Raw genomic sequence first — 26,951 nt, 5'->3', positions numbered from 1 at the left:
GGAAGCTTTTAATGAAGATACACCACTGAGTCTTGCTTTAAGACCAAAAATATCCAAACTTAGTATCACATTATATATATATATCTCATAAGAAAAGCTATTCTGTCAGGTAACAAAAATGAAGCTTCCCCCTCACCTAGCAGTTCATCTGGAATGCATCTTGACAAGATCAATGGCCTGTTGGACTCAAAGAAGCCATCCCCAAAAAAATTGTATAAAAAGATTTATTGAAATTTATCAATGACAAACAGACATAAAACTCAAAGTTTGGCTCTTCTGAGGGGCAGGAGAAAAACTGGTGCAGATGTTCTTTTATACAGATGAAACATGGGTTCAGAAATTACACGTCACTTCTAAAGCAACCAGAAGAGGGACACGAAAGCAAACCTGTACATTCACTAGGAATTTGCAGTCATTTCAGATTTCCACTAGGTAAGAAAATACAATTTTGCGTTAGTTTTTCCGTGCTCGGGTGTATGAAAAAAAAACCCAGCCGACATGCAGCAACGTCTCCAGCGCTTAGGACTGTAAAAATGTTCTAAGCACAGAAGTACATGTGGAAGAATTCTCTCATCATTTTTGTAAAACAAAGCGTTCTAATATTTTACAGAACAAGATAGGACAGTATTTTTTTTTTTTTCTTTTAAAGAAGTTGAAGTTTGAGGGTGTGTTTCTTCTCTTTTAATTTTAATTACCAAATCCATTTTCCTTGTAACTTACAAGCCTGCCGTTTTCAGCTCTCTGGCTCATAAGCTCTCAAGAGTAACATCAGAGTCCTCTTTGTAGAGCGAAGCCCACCACCATCTGTGAAGGGGGAAAAGGGATGAGAGATGGGGAATGTCCCCAGACCAGTGCCAAAATACGCCTTTAGGTTGCTATTTACAAACCAGGGCGTTGGATGCCTCTAGCAGGCCCGAGAAAAGTAGGTATCACATGAACCAAAGCAAAAAAACATGGCTGGTGCTCAGCCCCTCCTGGGCATTGAGAAACCAAACTGAGACCAGCCACAGCCTTCCACCCAACCCAAGAGACTTGGGAAATACCAGGAAACGTAAGAGAACTCCAAACCATCCTCTTTGAGAGTCAGGAACAAATGCTCACTTAGTGTGTACTTAGCTATCGCATTTACAGGGACAAAAACCGGACACAAAGAAAAAGTAGGGGGAAAAAATAAAGAGTGGCAGTAAAAATAGTATTTTATTCCACCCCCACCCGCCCTCCCTCCCCCCGCAACCCCCAGTACACTTTTCCCCTCTCGTTCCCACAGCAACGTTACAATCAGAAAAAAATAAGTTTCAGGGGGCAGGATTGGAGGAGGGGGAGGGGATATGGGTAAAAACAGTCAAATCACAATAGGAATTTTTCAAAATAGGTTATTCCACTTAGTCATCATCTTCTCCCTCATCTTCAGGTTCTCGTTTTCGCTTCTGACCCCTTTCTTCTTCTGGAAGAGCAAGAAAGTGGCATTTAGATTAGTTATGAATCCCACCTCTTTAACTCAACCCACCCAATGAGAAGCCACGGGGCCCACGACTACCAAGCTGTGCCATCCTTGGAAACCAAGGCAAGACATCTGCACAGCTGGAGGGGGAACCTGAGGCCTCTGACAGGAGTGTCCTGCCCACTGCCAGGGGACTCAGAGCCTCAGCGATCTAAGGCCAAAGTAAAAGGGCCAGGCTGCTACCAGTTGAGAGTAAAAAGGCTGCCATACCACCAAGCTCTTCTTCATCTTCCTCGTCATCTACCTCTCCATCATTATAACCTTCTTCATCCTCCTAGGAGAAAAGACGGACACCAGAACATTAGAAACGCCCCGCCTTGAGACACGCTGAGGAAGCCACACAGAGCACAAAAAGGCCGGGGTCACCCCCAGCCTCTCAGAGCCCCCACCAAGACTTGCCATCTCGGGAGGAATGTAAAGCAAAGGTTCTTAATTTATTTTGGATCAAGGACCCATTGGGGAATCTGCAGAAAGCTTTGAACTCCTTCTCCAGAAAATGTCCGCATTGTTTATAATATTTGCAAGCAGTTTCAGGGGGTGATGGATTCCAGCACCCAGGTTAAGAACTCCCATCTGAAGTCCCTGTAAGGCAGGCAGCTTTCCCGTCTGCGCGTTCTCTGAGGAGAGCAAGTTCCCGAGCAGACTCCCTGCCGTGCAAAGTAGGCCATCCTTTCTTGCATCTGTCCTCAATCTAGTTTTGGCTTCAAGGGAAGACCCCAGTTTCAGCAAATCCAGATTCTGTGGGCAAGTCCAATGTCACCCGATCCAGTCCCTTCCCTAGCTTGCAAACTTGGACCACCTGGAAGGGATGGGGAAGATAAATTCAAGACCCCCCTGAGGACATCATTGCCAACCAGCTTGAGGTTCAGCAAGGTATACGACTTTCCTTCTCAACACAGGACCGTGGCTTTCCTCTGCTCCTGAAAGTATATGCAAGCTGAACCTCTGCTTGTTAAACCCAGTTCCTGAAGTTTAAAAGAACTTGGTGACAGACTTCTTTTTTGTCAAGGGAAATATTCTTTTAAAATGTCACCAAAGAGTTCCCTCATAAGTCTGTTTGCTAAGGTTCTGGGTTTTTCTGCATGTATAAGCTCTCCTTTACTGAAAGTTGGAAATATGCAGATGGTCAGTGAGATTATTCAAAAAAAAAAAAAAAACAAAAAAAACCCCACAATCCTCCCCGCCCTGCACCGCCGCCAAACCCCACATGCAGCACTTCTGTGACAGGAAGGGGAAGACGAAACAGCTATTAGCCAATACAACTTACTGCCCTGTTCTAGGGAAACCTGTTTTACTAAGACTTTATTTTTAAAATACAATATTCTTTAGAGATGAGCCTAAGAGTCTAGACCTAGGGAGAAGACAAAGCCAGCAGCACAACTAAACAGAAACCAAGCTCATCTCGCCAGCTTTTTTTTTTGGACTGAGTCTCGTTCTATTGCCCAGGCTGGAGTGCAGTGGTGCCATCTTGGCTCACTGCAACCTCTGCCTCCCAGGTTCAAGTGATTCTCGTGCCCCAGCCTCCTGCGTAGCTGGAATTGCAGGTGTCCGTCAACATGCCTGGGTAATTTTTATATTTTTAGTAGAGAAGGAGTCTCGCCATGTTGCCTAGACTGGCCTCGAACTCCTGACCTCAAGCGATCTGCTCACCTCGGCCTCCCAAAGTGTTAGGATTATAGGCATAAGCCACCGCGCCTGGCCTCCGCTTTTCTATTGTCATTGGCCTGTGTCTCTCAAGCCTGGGCCGGCTGGCTGAAACTGGAAGACACTATCTGAGTGAGTCCGTGTGGCAAGCGGATGTGTCTGCATCCTCCATTGAGGGAGACAGGAAACTGCGGGGGGAGTTGGGAGGGGACACAGGTACCTTGTCCATGCTATTGTCACTTTAAAACTCTCTAGGTCTAACTTCTGCAATTAGCAAGAGTTGATTTAGAATTCTGAGCAAGTTATAGAAAATGACTCTGCTACAGAGAGACTCAGAACACACAAACACAAAACCCAACACAGTGCCAGGAACCTGGAGGAGGGTGTGAACGCCTACAATAAGCAGTCAGACACTTACCCCTTGTCAGACATTGTCCTTAAGCATTTTACTTACACTTCACTTTATCCTCTTAACAACCCTGTGAGAAAGCTATCATGATCCCTGTTTTACAGATGAAGAAATAGGCTCAGAAAGGTCAGGTAAATTGTCCGGGGACACACAGCTAGTGAGTGGTAGATCTAGGACTCACCCCCTCACAGATCTTGTTAAAAAACTGGGAACCAGCCAATCTGTTTAGGAAAATGGCCAACTCCTGACGCTCTATTTCCATAGTGTCACTCTCTGATTTGGGATCCAGCAGTGTTATCCTGCTACCTATCAGTTCAAGGCAGTCTTTGGTTTTCCCCAGCACAGTTTAAGTGCTCAATGAATATCTTAATTAGCATATGAAAGCAAAAGGCAGAAAATGGGGTCATGCATTCTGTACTTCTTCACACAGAAACAATGGCCAGGCTTACCCCAGCAGGTTCAGTCCCTGCCTCTAAAATCCTCTTCCCCTCTTCTGATCCAGCCTCCCCAGAGCTTGCTGCAAGTCTTGTCTCCCCAGAAACAGTCCAGTGAAAGGCTCTGAAATGGACTCACTTCACTACCCACGGGGGAGCGACTTTCCTAACCAGGGCTCCAGGGTTGCCAAGACTGATCACAGAGGCAGTCAGTGGGACTGCCTCAAAGGGGCAGACGGTGGCCCTGCCCAGCCCAGCCCAGCCCAGCCTCCTTACCTCCTCCTCTCCACTCACGTCCTCCTCTTCACCTTCCTCCTCCTCATCCTCGTCCTCCTCGTCTTCCACTACCTGAGCATCTTCATCATACTCCTCCTCTGTGCAATGGAAATGGGGAATGGAAACAGAACTAGTGGTGAGCTGGCTCCGCCCCCACACAGCACAGGCCCCTGTAGCGTCTTCAGTGTGGGGCTCACGACCCTGCCACACCCACCTAAGCCCAAAGATTGAACACACTAACTCTCATGAAAACAATGCCGACATAATTAAACACATCCTGAAGTTGTGCCAAAGATAAGCCCCCCCTCACAAGTGTTATGAATGTGAAAGACCCCCCCCTTCTGGAGGTCTCTCACACTGAGACCACCAGGAAATTGTCAGAGCGGAACAATAAGTTCCAGGGCCCGGGAGAGCGGCAAGGTCAATCCAAACTCCTCACATTAAAGGTGAGAGATCCGAGGCACAGAGAGAACTGACTTGTTCAAGGTCACACATTGAGTCACTGGTTGAGCTGGGCCTAGGGGACCTGGTACTGGGACTGCCAGTTTTGGCTCCTTTCTGCCATATCACAAGATCCCCACCAAGGCAAACACGGTCCCTGAGTATCTTGCAAAACACTCCCAATTGAACAAGGAAAACCAAAATCCTGTATCTGAATCAATCAGGCAAGTGTCTCCATTCTCAACTTTATCTGGCCACGAAGACCCATGGGAAAGCTGCACTGTGCTGGTGGCAAGGGAGAAGGGGATGTAACAGGACGAAGAACCCCATTCTTTTCCCTCTTTCCTTCCTGTAGGCCGCGACTGCACACCACACTGCCAGGGAACCCTACAGGCGGCCTGCAGCCCTCAACTTCCCAGCACTTGTGGCTCCTGAGCACCTGAGCCAGTGCCCCTAAGTGTGGGGCTGTGGGCTGCAACTACCAGGGGGCCCCACAACCCCTCTAGCTCTGGACCTCCTCTCCACTACTGAATACCTAGACAGGAAAGGGGGGTCTACACCCTCTTCTCTCTCTATCCCCTCCCTCCCTCCCTGAGAGAGTGTCTAAGTGCGGGTCACACTATAGGATGACAGTAGAATACCACTCCCTGAAGGGCTTTGGAAAGGGACAAAAATTGAAGTGGGGATTCAGCTGGATGATTTTAAAGGAGTTATTACGCAGTTGGAGAATCTCAGGATATTTCCATGAGCATGGGACTCATACTTTGTTCTTTTAGGGAAGACAACCAATGAGACAGGTTAGGGACTATGGAAAATAAAGCAGACAGCCCCACTCCCCTCCCTAGCTTTGGAAGGAGGTAGCTGCCAGCTAGCCAGCCAGCCAGCCAGCCAGCCAGCCTTCAGTAGCTGGGTGGGGGCCTCCCAACACCCAGCCCACCCACCTCTGCAAAGCCAAGGAGGAGCCCCAAGGCCTCAGCTGGGCCCCTGCAGCCCTGGGCCACCCCCTGTCACCCACCATCCTCATCCTCCTCCTCGTCATCCAGGCCCTCCACGTAGCCCTCAGCATCCGAGTCAGGGGCCTCCTTGTCGTCTCGGTCGTAGCCGTCGAGATATGTGAGCTGCGGGAGGAGCTTGAACACATTTTCTCGGTAGTCGTTCAGGTTGGTTACCTCGCAATTGAAAAGGTCTAAGCTCTTGAGGTTTTCTAACTTTTTCTGCAAGTGGAAAAATGAAACCAACAGTAAGTGATTTGTGGGAGGAAGGCGGGGGAACAGCCCTAGCAAAAAGGCAAGGATGCCATGAGATACAGTGGACAGACCACGACTTCCAGGTGATAAGGAAGCTTGGATTTGGCTCTGCTTAGCCACAGTGTTTGCCCAGACTTATCACCTGCAATTTGTGGGCCTCAGTGTCTCCATCTGGAAAATACGGGGTTGGACTGGAGGATCTTTGAAGCCTTATCTAATGTTAACACTTTTATTTTGCAATTATAGCTTCTCTTAACAGTGATTGACTTGAAATTAGCCTGGGGCTTTCTTGGTGCATGAGCCAAGAGGTTTGCTGCCTTTCCCTGAGACTAAGGAACGAGAGGGAAACCAAAAGCAACTTGAACTAACAAACGAACTCCTTCTGTATCTGATAATGATGATGATGAGGGCAGTTAACATAGCACTTCATGTACTGAGTCACTTTATCTCACAACCCCTGTAAGGTAGAAATAATTATTAGTTCATTTCACCTATGTGGAAATGGAGAGTACAGGATTTGGTAATTCATCAGGCAGCCCAACTTCAGACCTGTGCTCTTACTCTTTGAAATACTACCTCTCAGAAAAGGATAAGAGAAAAAGCGATGGAGGATTCCAATTCTGTCTGTAGTATCTGACATCATGTGCTCTGTCAAAGCTTCACACCAGACGGGTTCTAGCCAATGTTATCCCTATTTGATGGTAGAGGAAACTGAGGCCCAGGAAGTGAAGGGTCATACTGCTTGAAAGTAACTGATTTGCATTTTGACTTCCCACCTCACCCACCTTCGAGGCACCAGGTACAAAAAAATCCCATCCCAGGCTGAGTCCCCATTCCAAAGGGGGCCAGGTCTAACAAGGGAGTAAAACACTGCTCCTTGGAGTCAATGTCGGGAGCTAGGTTGCTCTCTCTCTCTACGACCTTGCAGTTGAGACCTGGGTCATTCTCAGCAGAAGCCAAGGGCAGGGGGGAAGTCTTGACAGTGGACTGTGTAGGCAAGCCCAGCACCCCCTACCAAAAGCAGCTTCCTGCCCCAGGGAGGTAAGGTAACACACACTGACAAGCAGGGGCAGGGAAAGCACTGAGACACGGGTGATCTGGGCAGGGGGCAGTGGAAAGTGTGAACATGGGCGTGCCTGAGTGCCTGATCCCTAATGGTGACCGAATCACAATGTTTTACAAGGATTTTATATACTCAATCCCCATACCTCGCCCATACACAGAACTTCAAAGACGTTTTCCTTTTGTAATAACATAAAATCAAGACTTCCAGACAGATCAGAATAGTTTGGCTTTCTCCTGGAAGACCAGTGGAAGGCCTGAAAAGAAGTTCTGTGGGAAGTACATTCTACTAATTGGCCCCAATGCCATTGATGGACAGGTAAAGAGCTTGGAAAAGAAATGCCAGTGTCCTGTTCTGCCACATTGGCCACCAGCAAGTCCCATGAGCATCCATGGAGAGCAAGGAGTGCCTTTTGGGACAGAAACCCTGAAAACTCCAACCCAATCTGAGGGATACCCCACCTCCCCTATAAACCCAGAACGGAAATTTGGCAAACGTGGCCAATTGTCCTCCTGGTCTTTCCCCCAATTCTAAGATGCCTGAGGTGCTGCTGCTGCCCCCCATTTTTTTTTTTTTGGAGACGGAGTCTCGCTCTGTCACCCAGGCTGGAGTGCAATGATGCGATCTCAGCTCACAGCAACCTCCGCCTCCCAGGTTCAAGCAATTCTCCTGCCTCAGCCTCCGGAGTGGCTGGGACTACAGGCACCTGCCACCACACCCGGCTAATTTTTGTATTTTTAGTAGAGATAGGGTTGTCACCATGTTGGAAAGGCTGGTCTCAAACTCCTAACCTCAGGTGATCCACCTGCCTCGCCCTCCCAAAGTGCTGGGATTAAAGGTGTGAGCTACCACGCCTGGCCTTATGAGGTGACTCCTGTATGTATATTCACAACAGGTGTATTTACTTCATGTGGTAGTATTTCCTATTCCAAAAGAGTTGTTTTCAGTGACACATCTTACAGTTGATTTCCTTAAAAATCAAAGGAATACAGCAAATCAGATCCTGGTAATAAAGAAAGCATTGTTCTGAACATGACCTGCCCCTTTCTGGCTGGTAAATAGGTGAAGCTTAGGGGATGTCCATCTCTACAAGGATGAGCAGAGGAGCCAGAAACGCTGCCCAGGCCCCTGAGAGCCTGTTCACTATTGCACCAAGGACTGGAGACCAGGGGTCAGTCTTCTCCACACCACATTGAGGAAGGCCTGCCTGCATGAGGCTCTCACACCACACGGCTCTCAGTCATTCCAGGGTTCTATGTCAGGACTGACTCATCTCCCACAGTTCAGGGGCCAGCGACCCAAGGAGAAAACTGGAGTCCACCTCCAGGGACAGTTTAATTCTTGGATTGCTCCTCCCTTCCCAAAAAGAGGCAACAAGCCACGCCCAGAACCTGAAGACATTACAGCTCAGGTTTCCAAAGCTGAGCAGAAACTATGAGTGGAAAAGCAGGAGCAGAAATTGAGACTAGGGTTCTACCCTACCCATACAAAAGCTGCCCATTCTGTCTGTGTGACCTTGGTCAAGGTATTTAACTTCTCTGGGCCTCAGTTTCTCTATGGACTCAGCAGAAACAACAGCTCAATTCTATCTCACAGCACATCATGAGAGTCAAAGAAATTAAGTGGGAAAAGGATAAATGCAAAAGTAGTATTCGCTGATGCCAATTCCTCCCACCTCCTACCCCTGCAGGGAGGGGAGGGTCCGAATGACTTACCAGTGGCTCTATTGTGCTGAGGTCTTTAATTTTGTTGCCACTTAAATTTAGATGCGTGAGGTTCGGACACTTTTCTGCCAATACTTCCAGGCCCCCTGAGACTCTGTTATCGCTTAGTTCAAGCTAAACAAGGCAGGGAGAGAAAAATCAGAAAAGGCTTTTAAAATGAAGGCTCCTGGCTCAGAGCTGCCTGGCTTTCCCCAGACGGGCAAGAAGGGAAAGCAGTCTCAGGGAATTGTCTGGCATGTTAGTGCAAGCACCTGGCTTTCCCTTCAATTACGCTTCCTAAACACAGGTAATAACCCTTCCCCTCCCCACCCCCGCCTCCCAGCACACACAGACTCCAAACACTCTATTTACCTTCTTAAGTTTGTTTAACTTTGGTAAGTTTGCGATTGAGGTGAGGCCTACGTTGATTGTACTTAAGAATTCCAGTTCTTCAAACTCATCTGTGAGGCCTTCGAGTTTGCCTTCATTCGACCGACTGTTGTCCAGGACAAGTTCTTTCACCTGAAAGAAGGCCCAGCTGTGTGAGTGGGGGTGAGGAATGGGGCTGAAGCAGGGGAAGGGTGTTAGAGGACTCCTTAGGGGACAGGGAGACAGAGGCAGGAAGCGGTCCGTCATTCCATCACTTCTTCTAGCTTTCCGGATCACTGTGCTGCCAACGACCACAGGATGGAGTTGCCCACCCTGACTTTTCTGCCTTTTCAACATTGGGGTGAGAAGAAGTCTGTGGTGAGCTAAGCTGCAGAACCAGGGGGCCACTCCAGACAGGGGCCTTGGTTGGACTGCAGAAGACAAACCCAGTAAGCCCTGCTGCCTTTGCAAGGTTGATGGTCTCATTCCAACCCTGTTCTCCCATTATCCCAAAACGCACACACATCAGCCACAGCGTTGTTAGGGACTTCTGGGCTTGGCCCGCCACCCCAATGCCCCCACATGCCCATTTGCTTTCACCCACTCCTGTCATCACAGCAGAGCCTGCCCCTGTAGCTGGCATTCACACAGCAGTACCCATGTGGCCTGTCCTGAGGCAGGGGCAGCAGACCAGGGGCTCCTCCAACTCTCCCACCTCTAGCCCAGCACTGTCCAATAGAACTTCCTTCAAGGATGGCAACAGTCTGTACTGTCCAAGACAGGGGCCACTAGCCACGTGTGGCCATGGAGCACTTGCAGTGTAGCCAGTGAGACTAAGGAATGGAGTTTTTAATTCTATTTAATTTCAATTAATTTAAGTATAAACAGACACAAGTAACTATTATATTGGATAGCACAGCTCTAGACTTTGCTCTTCATGGTCCAGCATAGACGTGGAAGGAGAGTGGAAACCCACAAACCTAGGATGGGCCCATAATGAAATGCTGAGGTCTGTCTCAAAGGCTGTCTTTGGAGGCACTTCTGTGGCTGTCTTTTTCCCCACTCAGCTCCCTTACCCACAATTTGGGTCCTAAATCCTTTATTTCTAATGAGGTAGAAAGAACGAATAAAAGGCCACCCTCTCACGGGGCTGTTAAGAGGTAGACTTAGCTGAAGGTGAAACTGCAGGTTCTAATGAAGGTAAGGAGACAGGCCGAGAAGAGTAACCAGGTCGCAGGCACGAAATGACCCTTGGAGTAAGCCAGGGAGACCCGGCGTGTGGTAGCTGGCCCAGAGTTCTCCATCCTGCCCCAGAGCAGCCAGCTTCTGGGAAACCTGGCCTCTCTGGACTGGAAGACACCTTAAAGGTGATCCCTGCCTGCACCTGGTATCTGAAAGAGTCCCTTCAGCCCAAGACGCAGCAGCCCAAGCTCCCAGTAGGTGCCAGGAAACACTTACCAATGTCAACTGGATTTGTTGCCTCCCTCCCTGGAACTTCCATCCACAGGCCCTGATTTCTCACCAATGGGTCACATGGTACAAGCCTGTCCTTCTCAATAGCAGTACGGCATTGTTCAAAGGGTTGCTCCTGCCCCTCAGGGCCTTTTCTTCTCTTGGATAAGCAGCCAGGCTTTCTAACCTGTCCCTGTCCAGGGCCGCTCCTGCTCCTTTGAGCAGGCCAACATGCCTACCTTCTTCCTTCTGGGCCCAGAGTGACCAGGTACCCCTGTTACTCAGGCATCTCTGGGCCAAACAGAGATATGGGTGGAAAGGAGATGGAAACAGAGTCCACGTGAGGCCTGCTATGCCCCTCCTCAGCCCCCTCTTGCCAGTGGGCAGAGCAGGGGAGCACTGGGGTACATCTGGATCTCAGAGTCCTGCAGGGCCCTGCAGCTGCCCTGCCTTCATTCTTCACTGGTGGGTGGAGGCATGCCGCTCCGCCAGGGACAGCAGCAATTTGTGGCTTTCATCTAGCACAGCCCACAGAGCGGGAGAGCCAGCGAGCGCAGCCCTCTCCTGGAGCTAAGGCGTTCTCAGCCTAGGAAATGGTCACCAAGGCCCACCTTCCTGTTTGGGTCTGGGAGGGGGAGGTTCAGTCCTTTCCCACCCCCTCAGTCCCTGAGATCCAGATGTCCAGGTCAAGCCACCTTCTCAAGGTCATGGCAAGAGTGCCTGGGAATAAATCCTCTAAGGCCTTCTGCCCTAGGACAGGAAAGCAGTATAGAGCCAGGAAGCCAGGCCTTAGGGGACCAGTGCAGATGGAGGGAGAGTAACTGTATTGGGGGAGGGGAGACATCTCCTTCGTTTGCAGTAAACACTGGAGTCACATGGCCCACAGTCTTCTTTAGTAATTGGTTTTCTTGGAAGGCCTGGGAATTCTTGAAGCTCCACCAAAGCAAGGCAAATATGAGAAGAGATTCCAGTCTACCCTCAAAGACTGCAGACATGCGGTTTTTCTAGACAGGTCAATGGCTTCTCCTCTTACTGCTGTTTGCCAAGGAGAGGAGGGCCTCAGAGTGCGGTGCTGGGGAGCCCAGGGAATTCATCTAGGAAGTTGGCCTCCTTCCTGGAGAGGAACAGTGCTGCCTGTCACCCCTGCCCAGGAATGCTACAGATAGACATAGGTTTCGGAGTCCTGACGAGGCCAGTCCCCGGCTCCTACCACCACACCAAAACTGGTGGCTGCTCCTCTCGAGGACAATATGCAAGCAACCACTATCAATGCTTTTATTAAAAATAATCATCGTACCTTTCTCGAACACTCGCTAGGCACACTCTAGGTGCTTCATACACAGTCTCGTTTAATCTCCATAACCATTCCTTGGGGTGTGTTCTCTCTGTTTTAAAGGCATATCCGAACTGCTTATCCTAAAATCCCAAAAGAAGGTCACAGGAGGGTGGGTGTCTACTGCACTCAGGTGGCTGGTGTTAGCCACAAGATGCGGAGGGGCCCCTGGTGGCTTCTTGGGACAGGAAGCTCAGGCGCAAGCTCTCTCCAGACCCCCAAGTCAATTCTACAAGTTCTTGACTGTGTTGGGGCTCAGAACACAATACCCCCAATGTAAGGGGCTTTGGCGTGCTGGGTACTTTGAACTAAAGAAGACTGGAAGGCCTCAGAAGCAAGCTCTGTGAATTTATCTCACCCTCTCTCCCCAGAAGTCATAGAATCCAGAACTTCTCTTCCCCAAGGCAGGCCACAGAAACTAGAATTCCTGTCTCCCAAAGCAAAACTGAGAAAGGCTACTGTCTCCTCTCCCTTCTCCCTTGAAGACCCTCATTCCAGAGAGGTCCTGCCCCATATCCAGGAGGAAGGAATGCTACACTGGAGGCCACAAATTATCTGAACAGACAGGCCTTTCTGGGTTCCCTCTCAGCCTACACCCCTTTGTCCAGTCACATTTCTTCATGGCTGTCTTTTCTTCATCAAACCGAAGTATAAAAATAGGCAGTTTCCCTGGGTCTTTGGGTCATCTTCTCTGAAGGTTCTCATGTCACAACTTTAATTAAATAAATTTGTTATGCTTTTCTTTTGTTAGCCTTTCTTTTGTTAAGTGTTGGCCATGACTCTTATGATGGGTGAGGAAAGGGAACACACCTTTCCGCCCCTACGGCTGTAACTGTTCCTTTTCAGCTCCTCTTCTAACTGTTCTACCAACCAGGTGGGCACCACCCCCAGAGGTCTCTGCTCTGGTTACACATCCTTAGCAACCAAAGCACAGAGCCCAACCCTGCCCTGGCTCAGATGACACTGCAGGAGTGGGCAAGGATACAGAGAGGGACCTGGGACCCTGCTCTTCCCCAAACAGCAAGAGGTTGCTTCCACTCTCTTGGGAAATCCCCATCTTTTTAAAGGTGAGGTCTTCAGAATCCCCACTGTTTCTGCATTTCCTCCTTGATTGGTTTCAGCACTGTGCAGGGTGGGATCACAGAGGGGAGGGAGGGGACAGGGCTTAGACCTGAGGTTGCTGATACCACCAAAAAGCCCAAATCACATGGGGGAAAGACCCACTGCTTTGTTGTGAGGTGAAAAGGGGTCCCAATGGGAGCAGCAGGTGAGCTGTGAAGTATCTGAAATGCATCAAACAGGACAAAACAAAAACGCCAGCCCAACAGCTGCCTGTGAACCCATCCCCTTCCCTGCCTGCCTCCACGAGGGCCACACTTTCCTACTGCTCCAGTTTCAAACACTAGACCCACCCCTGAACTCTTGCTACAATACCAACCCATTTCCTCTGTACTTGGCTCTAACCCTTACATGCGAAGAGAACATCCCTTTTCCATCCAGGGTGTGTTCCGCTTTAAAAAGAAAAAAAAAAAAAATCAAGGCCCACTTCCCCTGCCAAGTCCTGGATGTGAGCGAAGTGCAAAGTTAAAATTAAACTGAAAATTTGTACTTTCGTAGACTTTTCCCCAATTCCACTGGCCATTTAAAAATATCCGAATGTGGTTACTCTATCTAGTTGAACTGAAATTACTCTGCTTGTATCAGGAGCTTTTCCAACACCCCAAAGAGAAACCTACACAGGACCCAATGCTTCATTCCTCAAGTGAACACCTAAAAGGGGCCCTCATACTCGTAAGAGAGGTCAGTGAGGAGGCAGTGAAGGTTCCCAAGATGTCAGATTGCTGGGGGTCCTGTATTTCCTGAAAAACTTGTCCCCAAAGCAAAGACCTGTCAGTCATTTTTCACCAATGGAACCTGAAAATTCCATGATAAACACAAATACGTGATTACTCCAAGGAACAACTTGTTGTTTAAAACTGAAATCTTGTCTTTACAAATCTCTCAAATTTGGCCTTTCCTCTCTGTTCCCAACATTGCACTGTCACCTCAAGTCACTTCAAGCCTGCTTTTGCCTCCAAACCAGGTCTCTATGACTATGAGGATGGAAGTGGTCAAGAGGCAGCCTCGATTACTGGGAACAGGCCTCGACCTAGAGGGCAAGGACCCAACTGGCTCAATGATCTCAGCTCTTTCCCCCAGGCCTCAGGCTTCTGCCTCTGTAGAAAGGGGATGATGAGATCTATTTAACCTATAAAGGGTAAACTCCAGCCTGAAAAACGTTCCTGGTTTCTCACTGCCTTGGGAAAAATTCAAGTTTTCCTACACATGACCTCCAAGGTTCTCCACTCTTGCAGCTCCCTCCCCTTCATCCAGCCTCAGCACCCCCCATCTCTCACTCTTACCCTACAAATCCAGTTCCCCTCCCAGGAAGCCTTGTCCAGCCCAGCTCTGTGCATCCTGGGGCACCAAGGGCAGCTGCTGCATGAATCATTTAATCGTGTATTAAGCATCCGATCCTCCTAGAGGTCAGGGACTGTCCTCCGTAATCAGCCTAGCAGGGAGCGGAGACCAGAGCAACTGCTTAACAAATGTCCTGTTTATTGCGCCAGGTATAACATTAGGTACTGGGAATATAGAGGTGAGTCAAACTGTCATGAAACGTATTCAACAGTATGACGAATAAATGTTGAGTGAACCCTACCTTTTATAAACACCAGTGTTTTTTTTTTTGGAGTCTTTCTTGTGCCCCAAGACAAGCATAAGCCCCTGAGAGGCAGGTCAGCTGTGCACACTCCCCCCGACCTGACTGGCCCAGTGTTCTGCATGCAGGTCTCCAGCCCTCTCCACATGGGGCACGCCTGCGACATTGTTGGCTGAGGGGACACGGAAGAAACAGTAAGCCAAAGTCGGGGTCCTTGCCAGCAAGAGGTGTGGTGGCCGGCTGGGAGGAGACAGCCACCAGTAAACAACTCCAGTCCAGTGTGCCAGGTAGCAGGACATGGGCCGGGCCAGGGTGCATTCTTCAAATGCCTCTACCAGATAGAACAGGCATGCTAAAGGCAGATGAGGGGGACCCAGAAGGACCTACAGAGGAGATACACTGTATCAAAAGCCAGGACTGGCTTACAGGGCCCAGCATAAAATGAAAAACACAGAGCCCCTTGCTTAAAAATTATTAAGAATTCCAAGACAGTGACAGCAGCGCATTAAACCAAGTGCATGCTGCAGGGGTCGCATGCCTGTGAAGCTGGCCCTGATTCAAGTAGACAGTTTGGGCCTGAAACAGAGCCCTTTGAAGGACAGGACCAGAGAGAAGGAAGCTTACAGTAAGAACTGCTCCTTCTTTTTCTAGTACTTCCTGAGGCAACATGGAAAGGTGGACAGAAGGCAGGCTCTCGAGTCCAAGAGAACTGGCTCGAGTTCAATTTTTCTTCTTTTTAGCCCAGCTTACCTTTCTGAGCTTCCGTTTCCTTTAGTGACTATAATGTCCATCACCTAGGGTTGGATTAAATAAGAATGTACTTAGAGCATCCCCAGCTTGGAAAAAGCCACTTGCCTTCCCCTTTTTCCACGGCCATCTTTACTGTTGTGTACAGTCAAGGCACAAGAATGGGAACAAAAGGCAGGTTAGCAGATTTGAGTCAATTAAGCTGTCTGTACAGCTTCCTTACAGAAATACGAGGTCTCTTAACCTATTGGGGAACCAGGAATGGTGTGCTCAAAACAAACCCCTTTGGATATTTACATTCACACCTTGTTTTGTTTTTCACACTAACCCTGACTACCCTTGATTTTCTTTTCCTGCACGGAGCAAGAATTCAGTAAATATTTGTAGCTTTGGTTTCAACCTTGTCAGTCCCTGACCAATTTGGTTTTCAGGTTCCAGTCTTTGCACACAAGAGAAGACTCATATCAAATTGACCCTGTGTTTTTTGGTGCTCGTGGGTTTTAAATAGGTCAGCTTTTAAATGGGCCATCCCCTGTTGCAGATCCCATTTCAGCTAGAAGGCCAAACTGTCTGAGACACCGAGGTTTTAGACTGGGGTGATAGATGCTTGTGATTTTGTTGTTTTAACCATAAAATCGATTGTTTTGCTGAACAGCCAGTGTGGCAAAACCTGCAAAAATCAGTCAGGTTCCATGTTAGGGAAAAGCAACAGCTCTGGGAGAAAAGTTAGACACTTTGAAAGCTAGAAAGGTCTTAGGGATCTCCTAGGCCAGTGGCTTTCCACATTTTACAGCGTGGCTCAGTACACACGTTTTTATGTGTACATAGACACAACTGAAAACAAAACTTAACACTTCCAATTACTTTCTTATGTTACTTAGAACAAAATCTGTGTAGCGTGACCCACAGTCTGCAAAACTCTGGTGTAGCTCAGCTCTCTTTTTCCAGAGGAAGAAGCAAGGTCCAGAGTTGGGCCCAGAGTCACTGTGAGCTGGGCGATTCGTTTCCTGGCAGAACACACCACCACTAGGCATCAGAACTCACATCCCCAATGGAAGACCATGGAATTAACAGATCACCCATGCAGCTTTCAAGTTTCTGCTAACAGGAGGCCTGAAGCCTCAACAGTAGTAGATCCGGATCTCTACACCTCTCAAAGATCTTTTAAAATCTTAACTAGGGGCAGAGTCCCCTATTACTTTAAAACAAACAAAAAATCTCCCCAAGAAAAAAGCATCCATGTCTCTGATGTTTTTTTTGTTGTTGTTTGTTTCCTACAATAGAGCTCTGAAGGCAGGCGGGGAGCACATGGCCCGGGGAAGTCGGTGACGCCATCCTTATTATTTTAGGGAGCCAAGGAACACAAGCTGAGGCGCGCTGCAGCGGTAATTAAGCTGTCTGCCAGGGCCCCAGCTCATAGGCTAAGCCGCCGGCGCGGGGAGGGCCCTCATTAACATAAACCCTGTGACTTGCTCCTGCACCGCCTGGAACCGGCTTCCTCTCTCTCCTCCCGTGGGTGTGAGAGGGACTTGGGTTTCTGCTTCACCAAAGCAGAGGAGCTGGTTCCACCGCAGATGTTCCTCCAGCCAGAAACAGACTCAGGGCAGTACTCTGCAGGCTGGGGTGGCTGCCGGACCTGAGTTTTGGGCTTGCCAAATGGGCCTATTTAGCTGGTAAATCCTAGCTGGGCCCCTCCCTGATATTGTTCCTTCACTTCCTCCCCTTAAACCTCCTTCCTATCTACCAGCTGGTATAGACTCTACATCAAGGACCTGTCAGTTCTACCTCCTGCAGGAAGCCTTCCATGATTGCCCAGCCTCTAGCCCAGGCCTGACTGGTTTAAGAGCATGTATAGCTCTTAAAAGTGTTCACAGGAGGAGCAGGAACTGTTTTGGGGTCTGAAGAAGGGAAGGAGGGGTCTTGGGTCTAGCTTTGCTGGGGGATGTGAGCTGCAGTATGGAAAAGGGGAGATGAAGGTTTTAGAACTGGCGGGTTACATGACCCAGTGAAAATCTCACAGACTCGACGACTCTTCTTTTTTTTAAATTTTATTTTGAGACAGAGTTTCATTCTTGTCACCTAGGCTGGAGTGTAGTGGCATGATCTCGGCTCACTGCAACCTCTGCCACCCAGATTCAAGCGATTCTCTTGCCTCAGCCTCCCAAGTAGTTGGGATTACAGGCACCCACTACCAGGCCTGGCTAATTTTGTATTTTCAGTAGAGACGGGGTTTCACCATGTCAGTCAGGCTGGTCTTGAACTCCTGACCTCAGGTGATCCACCTGCCTCAGCCTCCCAAAGTGCTGGGATTATAGGCGCCCACCACCACACCTGGCTAATTTTGTATTTTCAGTAGAGATGGGGTTTCACCATGTTGGTCAGGCTGGTCTCAAACTCCTGACCTCATGTGTTCCACCTGCCTCCACCTCCCAAAGTGCTGGGATTACAGGCATGAGCCACCGCACCCAGCCACAGACTTGACTCTTCTAAATGGTTGTTCCCTTCCTACCTTCAGTGAATGCTGGAAGACTGAAGTGGTAGGCACTGGAAGTAGAGTCCCAGCAGGTGGTGTGTGAACAATAACCAGGGAAGAGAAGGAAAGGGGGCCAAGATGCACCAAGGTGTAGTGCACATAATACTTGTCAGGCACTCTGATGACCTGGGCTCTGGTCTGCCTTGCCACTAACTTGCTGCGTACCCTTCAGGAAGTCACTACCACTCTCTGGGCTTCTCCAAGTTCTCTAGTCCACACACTGGACAATAGAGCCTGAGTACAGAAATAAGGTCCCTCTAGTTTCAAAATTCTCTCGGTACATACACTTTGAGCCTGAGTGCCCACGCCACATCCAAACTCAGTCACTGTTCCTGAAAGAATGTGGCCAATTTCGTGGGCCAAGGGGCCCAGGATTCATCACTGAGGGATGCCAGAAAGGAAATCTGGGACACGGGGCAGTTACCCTGGGTGAGTGAAATGGGAAACTCAATCATCTAATCTCTTAAAACGTATCAGCACCCCCAAAGTAAGTACAACTATATCAATTTGTAAAATTAATTACAAGTTTTTAAGAACCACACATCAGGATATAAAAACACCCCCCAGAGGCCCCGGGTGCTGGGTTCCGAATGTGGGAGTCCGGCATTGTCCCATCTGATGTCTTTCCTCTCACAGGTCATTGCGTGGCCTCCAAGATGCCTGGGGTGGGAGGAGAGGAGAGACTAGGATCACCAATCACTACTCAGATCCGTGAGCTGACAATTCGGTGATTCACAACACAAACCACAGCCATTCTTGGTGATCTTATTACAGAGCCACAGCACTGCACCCATGCAACAGAAAAGCCACAGAGAATGAAGACCAAGGCCTAGAGAGCAAAGAGGGTAAATCCTGCTCAATCTTCCTAAAATGCTGCTTTGATCACATCACATCATGTCTCATTACTCCCCTGTCCAAAAGCTTTTAATGGCCACAGGGATCAAGTGTAAATCCAGAGTAGGATTCCCAGGCCCCCCACCCATCAGTGTCCTCTGGCAAAAACCCTGTGCTTCCTCCCATCTCAGCCCTCTGCTAGCCTCCCTGATGTGCAGCAAAAATAATGACACAAAATAATGACAGCAAAAATAATGGGTGCTGCATGTTACAGTTTACAAAGTGCTTCCCCTCCTAGACAATGGAAATTTTACCCCTTCTGTCCCTCCCAGGCAACCTGCCCCTGTCTACCAGGGCCCTGAGAGCTGCTGAAGGCCAGTCATTCTTCCTCCTGTCTCTCCCCCAACACAGCCTTGCTAAGGTCCGAGGTCTCAGGGTCACCTTGGTGCCCTCCCCAGAGGGGCTGGCTTTCAGTAAATGCCTGCTGAATGGCCAAACAGGCTAGGGGAGGGGTTGGGGTGTGGGTGGGGAATAGCTCTGGAGAATCATCTAGATTATAGAAGGCAAACCCTTTATTCACTTTCTGAGGCAAAGCTCCCCACTAAAACCACTCAGAAAAATCAACTGTCCCAGCTGACAGATACAGATAGGGTTAATTCTGGCTGCTGAAATCAGATTGGGAGATTGAAGCCCAACTTGGCTGGGACAGCTTGCGGACTGCGGGAGCTGTCTGCTAAGGAAATCCCATTGGAGTCTTCAGGGAGCAGCCCAGGGTTTCTGCCTCGGAGTCCGGGATGGACCCCCGAGTGGAGGAACTGTCAGCAAAACAGAAGTTAATTCATTTCCCCAGTGTTACTATTCAGAGACCCAGGAGCTGGCAGTTCAAAGTTTCTGCCTATTCCAGCCCCCAGCGTAACCCATCTAAGAAAACATGCCAATCAGACTCAGAGGCCGGGACACATCCCACAGCCGTGGTGTGAGCGTCTGCTCCATTTCCAGATAGCTTTTAAAAAATGCTTCAAAGAAATAAAGGACCCCATCAATGCCACTTTTCGGGAACCACTGTATCTAATCCAACTTCCCTAGCAATTGACGAAGCTGGGTGGAAACTAACTCTGACTCACCCAAGGCTAAACAGTTACCCCATTGTAGAATCGAACCTTAGGCCATTCTCTCAAGACTCCTAACTTAGGGCCCACACCCTCAAAGTTACAGGCCTCTCCATCCTCCTTGAAGCAAGAGGAAAGAAAGGTGAAAAACAAAATTAGCTGTTAGGAAGAGCCCCGGCCTGAACTCAGCCCCTGCTCTCCCCTCCCACCTTCCACACACGCAGGCAGGGCTGCAAATGCAGAAGAGGCAGGGAAAGCTAAATGGCCTCATAGATGAAACCTCGACCTTGGCCTCCTTCCCTGCCACCTCTATGCAAAATGACAGCAGCATCAGCAATGACAGAAGCAGAGCAAACGCCGCCTCGGCACTGAAGCCCTAGTGTCCAACCACCAATGGGAAATCGCTGATTTGGGCAGAAATGGGAACCAATCATGCAGAAGAACCTAAGGCTGGGGCTGAAAGTTTTTTCTATCCAAGGCCACAAAACAAATTAGCCAAGGGCTACACATAAGAAGCCATTTAACATTAGTTATTTCTCCCTTAGACAAGTGTGAAATGTGCAGCTTCCTTAATCTGTAAATTACACATGTATGGCAAAAAATATTAGTGATGGAAGTGCAAGAAATGCTAGCAGTATATGTTAGCTCCATATTTCTAATTGGAAGGAGGATTAATAAAAGCAATGGAATGAGGGAGAGCAAGGAAGCTATGGCAAAGTGAGGGGCTGCTGGAAGGAAGGGGAGAGGGAGACAGACGCAGAGAAAGACACGGAGAGGGAAGAAAGGAGTTAGAGGCTTTGCATGTATTGCTGAACTTCCAGAGTTCCATCTCCTTCCCCTGGGTTTGGTGATAGAACTTTACTTACACTTGTTGTTTTTTAAAAAGAGTGCAGGTTAAGTTTATTGTTGTTCACAAGTCTATGGCTGCTTTAATCTCAAAATGCTAAAAAACAAAACCCCCAAACCAAAAAAACTATGAAGAGTCAGGGAGGGTCCACATGACTCGAGACAATGTAAAACGGAGCTTAATGATTTTAGTCTTCATCAGAGGCTCATGAAGGAGGCTTCTACCATGGCAGCCAACACAGACGAGCCATTGAAGGCTATGCTGATAGGAACACGTGGGATGGACCAGGGTTCCTTGGTCCCGAAACACTCTGCACTGACAGGACTAGACCTGAAATTCCAACATTTGAAGAACAAACTTGAGGAAGGCAACCAGGGTAGGAAGGCATCTGAAAACTGGGATACTAGAAGAATAACTGAGGGAACTAGTGATGTTTAGGCCTGAGGGTAGGGGAGACCATGATCTCTCTCTCTCTCTCCACTTATTTGAAGGAGTGTCATGTATGTTTATTGTGTTTTCCAGCGGTTCAAGAACTAAGATCAGAGTGCAGGAATCATAGGGACAGCTTTCTCCCCAGTGTACTTTGTAAGAAGGTCCCCAGATCATTATGGCTGTCTCACAAAATAATGGGCTGCTCTGAAAATTTGGGAGCTTCTCATCCCTGTATGAATCAGAAGGCTGTAAGTGACTGTCTGCAAAGAGCTTCATACATAAACAGTGCTGGATGCTTATTAGATGAATTAATAATATTGTATGATAAAGCCCTACAAAGAGAGCCCTGAGTCTCTTCCCCTCTTAAAATGCTATGATTTGATTCCTTCTTCTTTTTTTTTTTTGAGACGGAGTCTCGCTGTGTCTCCCAGGCTGGAGTGCAGTGGCCGGATCTCAGCTCACTGCAAGCTCCGCCTCCCGGGTTTTTACGCCATTCTCCTGACTCAGCCTCCTGAGTAGCCGGGACTACAGGCGCCCGCCACCTTGCCCGGCTAGTTTTTTTTTTTTTTTTTTTTTGTATTTTTTAGTAGAGACGGGGTTTCACCGTGTTAGCCAGGATGGTCTCGAACTCCTGACCTCGTGATCCGCCCGTCTTGGCCCCCCAAAGTGCTGGGATTACAGGCTTGAGCCACCGCGCCCGGCCGATTCCTTCTTCTTAAATATTACTTGCTTTAGGATGCAGGCCTGATACAGTCATTCAACAGTCCATATAGAGTATATACTACATGCCATGCTAGGTACCATGCTAGGCATTAGTGATACCGTGGTAAACAAAACTAGGTGCCTATCTCACGGGTTTACATTCCAGTAGGGGAGCCAAATAATAAACCAATAAATATATACATGTGTATATAATGTGTATGAATGCTTCAAAGAAAAAAAAAAGGACAGAAAAGCAATAGTGACAAGGGATACTACTTTAGAAAGGGTAACCAGGAAGGCCTATCCAAAGTGAGCTTTCAGCAGAGACGTAAGGCCAAGTCTACAACCGGGAAGGGCCTTCCAGGCAGAAAGAAGGAACAGCCAGGGCAAAGACCCTGAGTGGGCAGCATGCTTGGCTCTATTGGGGAACAGCTAGGAAGCCAGGTTGGTACGAGAGAATTTGTGGAAGGGAATGAAAGGAGGTGGCAGCATGAGATTGGGGTGGAGAGAAGGCTGCTGTAGGTTACACAGGTTACACACACCTTTACCCACATGGGACATTCCGCATGCAACTGGTGGTAGGATAGTGGGTTTCACAGGCAAAGCAAGAAGAATTGCTTGGACCACAGGAAAGGAGATAAGACCTGAGATCTGGCCATAAGCCTAAGAGTTACCTTGCTCTGCCTTAAAGGAAGAAAAAAAGCAATGGAGAAAAGTGAAGGAGAAGAAGCTTTAATCAGGACTGTGCTTGCCCCATGTTTCCAGGTGGAAACCGGCCTAATCTACACCCCAGATATCTCCTATGGGAGAATGTTTTGATTACGGGGGTTAGGACACGTGAGAAGTAGTCGGAAAATCTTGTTTGGTTCCAAACCGTGTGGCTTTGAGCAAGACTTCACTGCGAGTCAGTTTCTTCACCTGTAAAATGGGAAGAATCCCTACCAATCCCACATGTCTCCATGGGACCCAATGAGAGCATGGGTAAGCACAGGCTGTCCTAGAGGTTACTATGATGAATTTTATGAGCATGTTTCTTACTTAAGACTTTGCACCCCGGAAAGCAGAGGTGAGGTATTACACAACTGATTCTCCCACACTGCCTTGCACTTAGCTTTCAATAAATGTTTGCAGAACTGAGAAGCATTAAAAATAACCCGGAAAATGTTCTGCCATTTTTTTCCTTCCTATTAAACTGTAGCACTTTGCCAGAATGCTCCAGAACAGTCTCTCTTCACTGAAATCCTTCACTTTGGAGGAAGAACCAACTGAGTCACATCAGAGGCATGTGCTCAGAGGATAAACTGAGGAAAGGGGACAGGAACAAGGCCTGACTCCTCTGGGGAAGGCTCCTTGCTCTCTGTGGCCTCCAACCTTTCTCAAAGATCCTGAGAGGGCCAGGCCAGGCCACCAATGAAAGGGACTGCAGATTACCCTAGCACAAGGTCAGGATCTCCTGGAAAAGTCCACGAAAGCCTGGGAAATACAATATTCACAACATTCCACTTCAGACTAAGGAGTCACAATCTGGTCCAACTGCCTCACATACAGATAGGGAGACTAACGCCAGGTCAGTGGAATCGCTGGTTCGAGGTCACCTCTTTTATTTTTTTTTCTTTTCAATTTTTTGACTAGTACATTCATTCTGATGGTTTTAAAACTAAAAAGTATAAGAAGATACACAGTTAACTCTCCCTCCCATCTTATCCTCTGTCTGCCCAGTCAACCATACTACCTGCTAAGTATCTCTCTAGAACATTCACACACATACAAGCAAATTCAGAATCTTATTTCTTCTCTCTTTTATTAAAAATCTAGCATATTATCCTAATCATTGCCTTGCCTTTTTTTCATGGAGTTTGTGTAACAGAGCACATAAAAACCTTTTTCGTTTCTTATTTGCAACTACATAGTGTGAGATCATTTTTCTTAACCAGTCTCTTATTGATGAATATCTGGGTTGCTTCCAATCTTTTGCTGTAATAAATAATTTTGCAATATCAATAAGCTTGGGCATGTCAGTTTGCATTCCCCTAGCTTATTGATAAGAGCTGGAATGAGATCCCATTTCTGACCTACAGGGTGGCAGTCATAGAGCCTCAGAGTCCTATTATCTTATTTATTTATTTATTTATTTATTTGAGACGGAGGTTTGTTCTAGTCGCCCAGGCTGGAGTGCAGTGACGCCATCTGGGCTCACTGCAACTTCCACCTCCCAGGTTCAAGCGATTCTCCTGCGTCAGCCTCCCAAGTAGCTGGGATTACAGGTATGTGCCATCATGCCCGGCTAATTTTTTATATTTTTGGTAGAGATGGGGTTTCACCATGTTGGTCAGGCTGGTCTCGAGCTCCTGATCTCAGATGATTCACCCACCTCAGCCTCCCAAAGTGCTGGGATTACAGGCATGAGCCATTGCGCCCAGCCCAGAGTCCTATTATCTAATGTCTAAGTTACTTAACCTCCATTCATTCAATACACGCTCCTCGGAACCTACTAAATCCCAGGGACTACACCAGGTGCTAAGGGTACAATGATAAAGGTGTCTTTGACTTCTGCTCCCAAAGTGTCCAGCCTGGGAAGGACAAACAGAAGGGACCACTACAACACACAAGGGCTGCTCAGTGTGCCCTGGAAGCCATCTGGACCTCTAGGCCAATCTCTGTCTGGAAATGGGTGGCCATACCTACACCTCAGGGGTGTTCTAAAAGGTCAAAAAGATGCTGCTTGCCAAGTACCTGGCAAGCAAGGACCATACAAAGCTCATGGTAGATAATCAATAACGGGTAAGCCTCCTCTTATCCCAGAATGGGTCTTAAGTGATGGCAGCAGCAAGGTGCTCCAGGCAAAGGCACTGCATTGCCACACCTGTTCCACAATGAGCAATTCTCTTTTCTTAGAGGAGTCTGGAATACGCTGCTACTTATTTTTTAAAGCAGCACCTAAGCCCCTAATTATGTCTTAGCCTACTTTTATTGGAAAACTATTTGCCTTTCTCCCACATTCCAGACTCTCTTCGGTATCTCTGAGGCACCTGGGGATGCTTCTCACCTGCGTGCACAAGCCCTGGTGTCTGATCGAGTGTCAGAGCCACAGGGGAAACCCAGACACATTTCTAACGCCCTAGCACAGAAAGGCACAGGCAGGCACAGGGAAAGTCGCTTTTACTAGGATATCCCTGAAAGTATTAAATAATAATTTAAATAGAAAAAAATAGGCAAAAAATCATTAAATCTCACACATATTGTTTGGTTTTATGTGCTCTATTTCACAATCAAACTTTTTTTTTTTTTTTTGAGACAGAGTCTTGCTCTGTTGCCTGGCTGGAGTGTAGTGGCGCGACCTCGGTTCACTGCAACCTCCGCCTCCTGGGTTCAAGCGATTCTCCTGCCTCAGCCTCCTGAGTAGCTGGGATTACAAGTGTGTGCCACCAAGCCCAGATAATTTTCCTATTTTTAGTAGAGATGGGGTTTCACCATATTGGCCAGGATGGTCTCGATCTCCTGACCTCGTGATCCACCTGCCTTGTCCTCTCAACGTGCTGAGACTGCAGGCGTGAGCCACTGTGCGCGGCCGTGTCTTCCTTTTAGAAGCTCCAAGAAAAATATTAGGCATGAAATTATCCAGCCCTCATAATACTGGGAAGCTGTTTTCCTAACAGGCTAATTAATAAAGTCTTACTTCAACCAGAAGCTCCTTTCAAATTGATGTAGGATGCCTGCTTCTAGATGAAACTATTGGCCAATTATGGCTCAGCCTGGTCCTTGGGAGAGGTGGGGTCCGCTGCTTTATTTGTGACCTCTGATTTAACTGTGGGCCTCTCTCTCCCTGAAATAAGCCCTGGGGGCCCTCTGAGTCCTGCTTCACCATCTCTGGTCAGAGGCATCAGTAGGGTCTCTCCAGCCTCCATTCAAAAGCATCTAACCCCCTAAACCAGGTCCAGATGGAATCCAGAAAGTACTAATGGGGGTCTTCCAAGAAACACTGCTATTTCAGAAACACCAACAGAAATTCCACTCTGACAGACATTGACAGCAGCTGGTGGTACAAAATTGGGCCGTGTCTCTGCCTAGGCAGGAAAAACACCAGCTCCAGGTAGTCAGCCCTTGCCTTACCTGGAGGGCTGATCAACCATCACAAATGTGTTCAAAATTTCTACCCCATCCCCACACCCAGCCATGAGAAAATACATTTATTATTGCTAATAAATGCAATTTGGAAGTCTAAATCTTTCAAAGGGCTGAGTCTTGAGGAAAATAAAACACATTCTGGGATGAAAAGGCAGATGGCTAGAGCCCAAGGCTGGTGTGGGCAGAGCAGTGGCCAGCTATTATACTTGTCCTTCTTGGATATAATTTCATCTTTCCCGTGAGTCGTACCATGAATTCACACCTTAACCTCACTGGACCCTAGCTTGTTTACTGGGAAAAGGACTTCTAGAGGTACTTCTAGATCAGATATCCTAAGTTCCAGCTCATGGGGTCAGAAATCCAGTGTAAGTCACTTGAGTGCTCAAATGCCACCTCCTCAGAGAGGCCTTCCTGGACCACCCATCTCCTTTAACACAGCTTTATGGGTCTTCATGGAACTCATCACACCAGCAGCCATGCCTTTGCTTGATGGCTTACTACTGACTGTCTCCCCTAGTGGAACAGAAGCCCCACAAGAGCAGCATAGGTGATGTGTCTTATCTAGTTCCTAGAACAGAACCCAGTTCAGAGTCGGCATTCATCAGTGTGTGTGGAATGGAATGAATGAATGAGTGAGTTAGCCAAGCCAAGGGTCAACCAGAAAGACAGGGATTCCAATCTTGCACCTTCATTTGCTATCTGGGCACCTCTGGGTAAGCCACATAACCCCTCCACAGTATTGTGTATTTGCAGAAACCACCCCCATAACTCTGGTTAACATCAGACAGTAGTGGCCAAGTGCTGCTCACCATCAGGGACATTTGTGGCCGTAAAAAGCCTCCTGGGGCTAACAAGCCATTTGCTCAATACAAGTCTAGTTTCTGATACAGTGGGCACCTCTCAGACCAAGATCCTCATCTTGCTGGAGTCTATGGCTACTGGTCAATCTCAGAGGCACATTCTCACTCCCACATCCGACCTTATCGCTCCTGATGATGACCACACTGGCCGCTGGAACTGAAGGAAGGCTCCTGAGTGCCTACACATGC

At 48.2% G+C, this 26,951-nt stretch overlaps 1 protein-coding gene across 1 annotated transcript in view; it reads right to left on the bottom strand.

Moving 5' to 3' along the window:
* Positions 1–208: 208 nt before the first annotated feature.
* Positions 209–26,951, bottom strand: part of LOC105487927 (acidic nuclear phosphoprotein 32 family member A) — a 40,887-nt gene continuing 14,144 nt past the window's right edge. Inside the window, exons 2-7 of the mRNA XM_011751596.2 lie at positions 9,091–9,240; positions 8,731–8,853; positions 5,721–5,919; positions 4,265–4,362; positions 1,712–1,775; positions 209–1,444 (exon numbers count right to left, since the gene is read on the bottom strand). Coding sequence (XP_011749898.1) covers positions 1,383–1,444; positions 1,712–1,775; positions 4,265–4,362; positions 5,721–5,919; positions 8,731–8,853; positions 9,091–9,240 — 696 coding nt within the window. The 3' untranslated portion in view covers positions 209–1,382. The remainder of the gene's footprint in view (positions 1,445–1,711; positions 1,776–4,264; positions 4,363–5,720; positions 5,920–8,730; positions 8,854–9,090; positions 9,241–26,951) is intronic.

The sequence above is a fragment of the Macaca nemestrina genome, chromosome 7 (assembly GCF_043159975.1).
Source record: "Macaca nemestrina isolate mMacNem1 chromosome 7, mMacNem.hap1, whole genome shotgun sequence".
NCBI lineage: Eukaryota > Metazoa > Chordata > Mammalia > Primates > Cercopithecidae > Macaca > Macaca nemestrina.
Note: the sequence above shows the minus strand (reverse complement) of the source record. Positions and strands in the feature narration are given on the sequence as shown.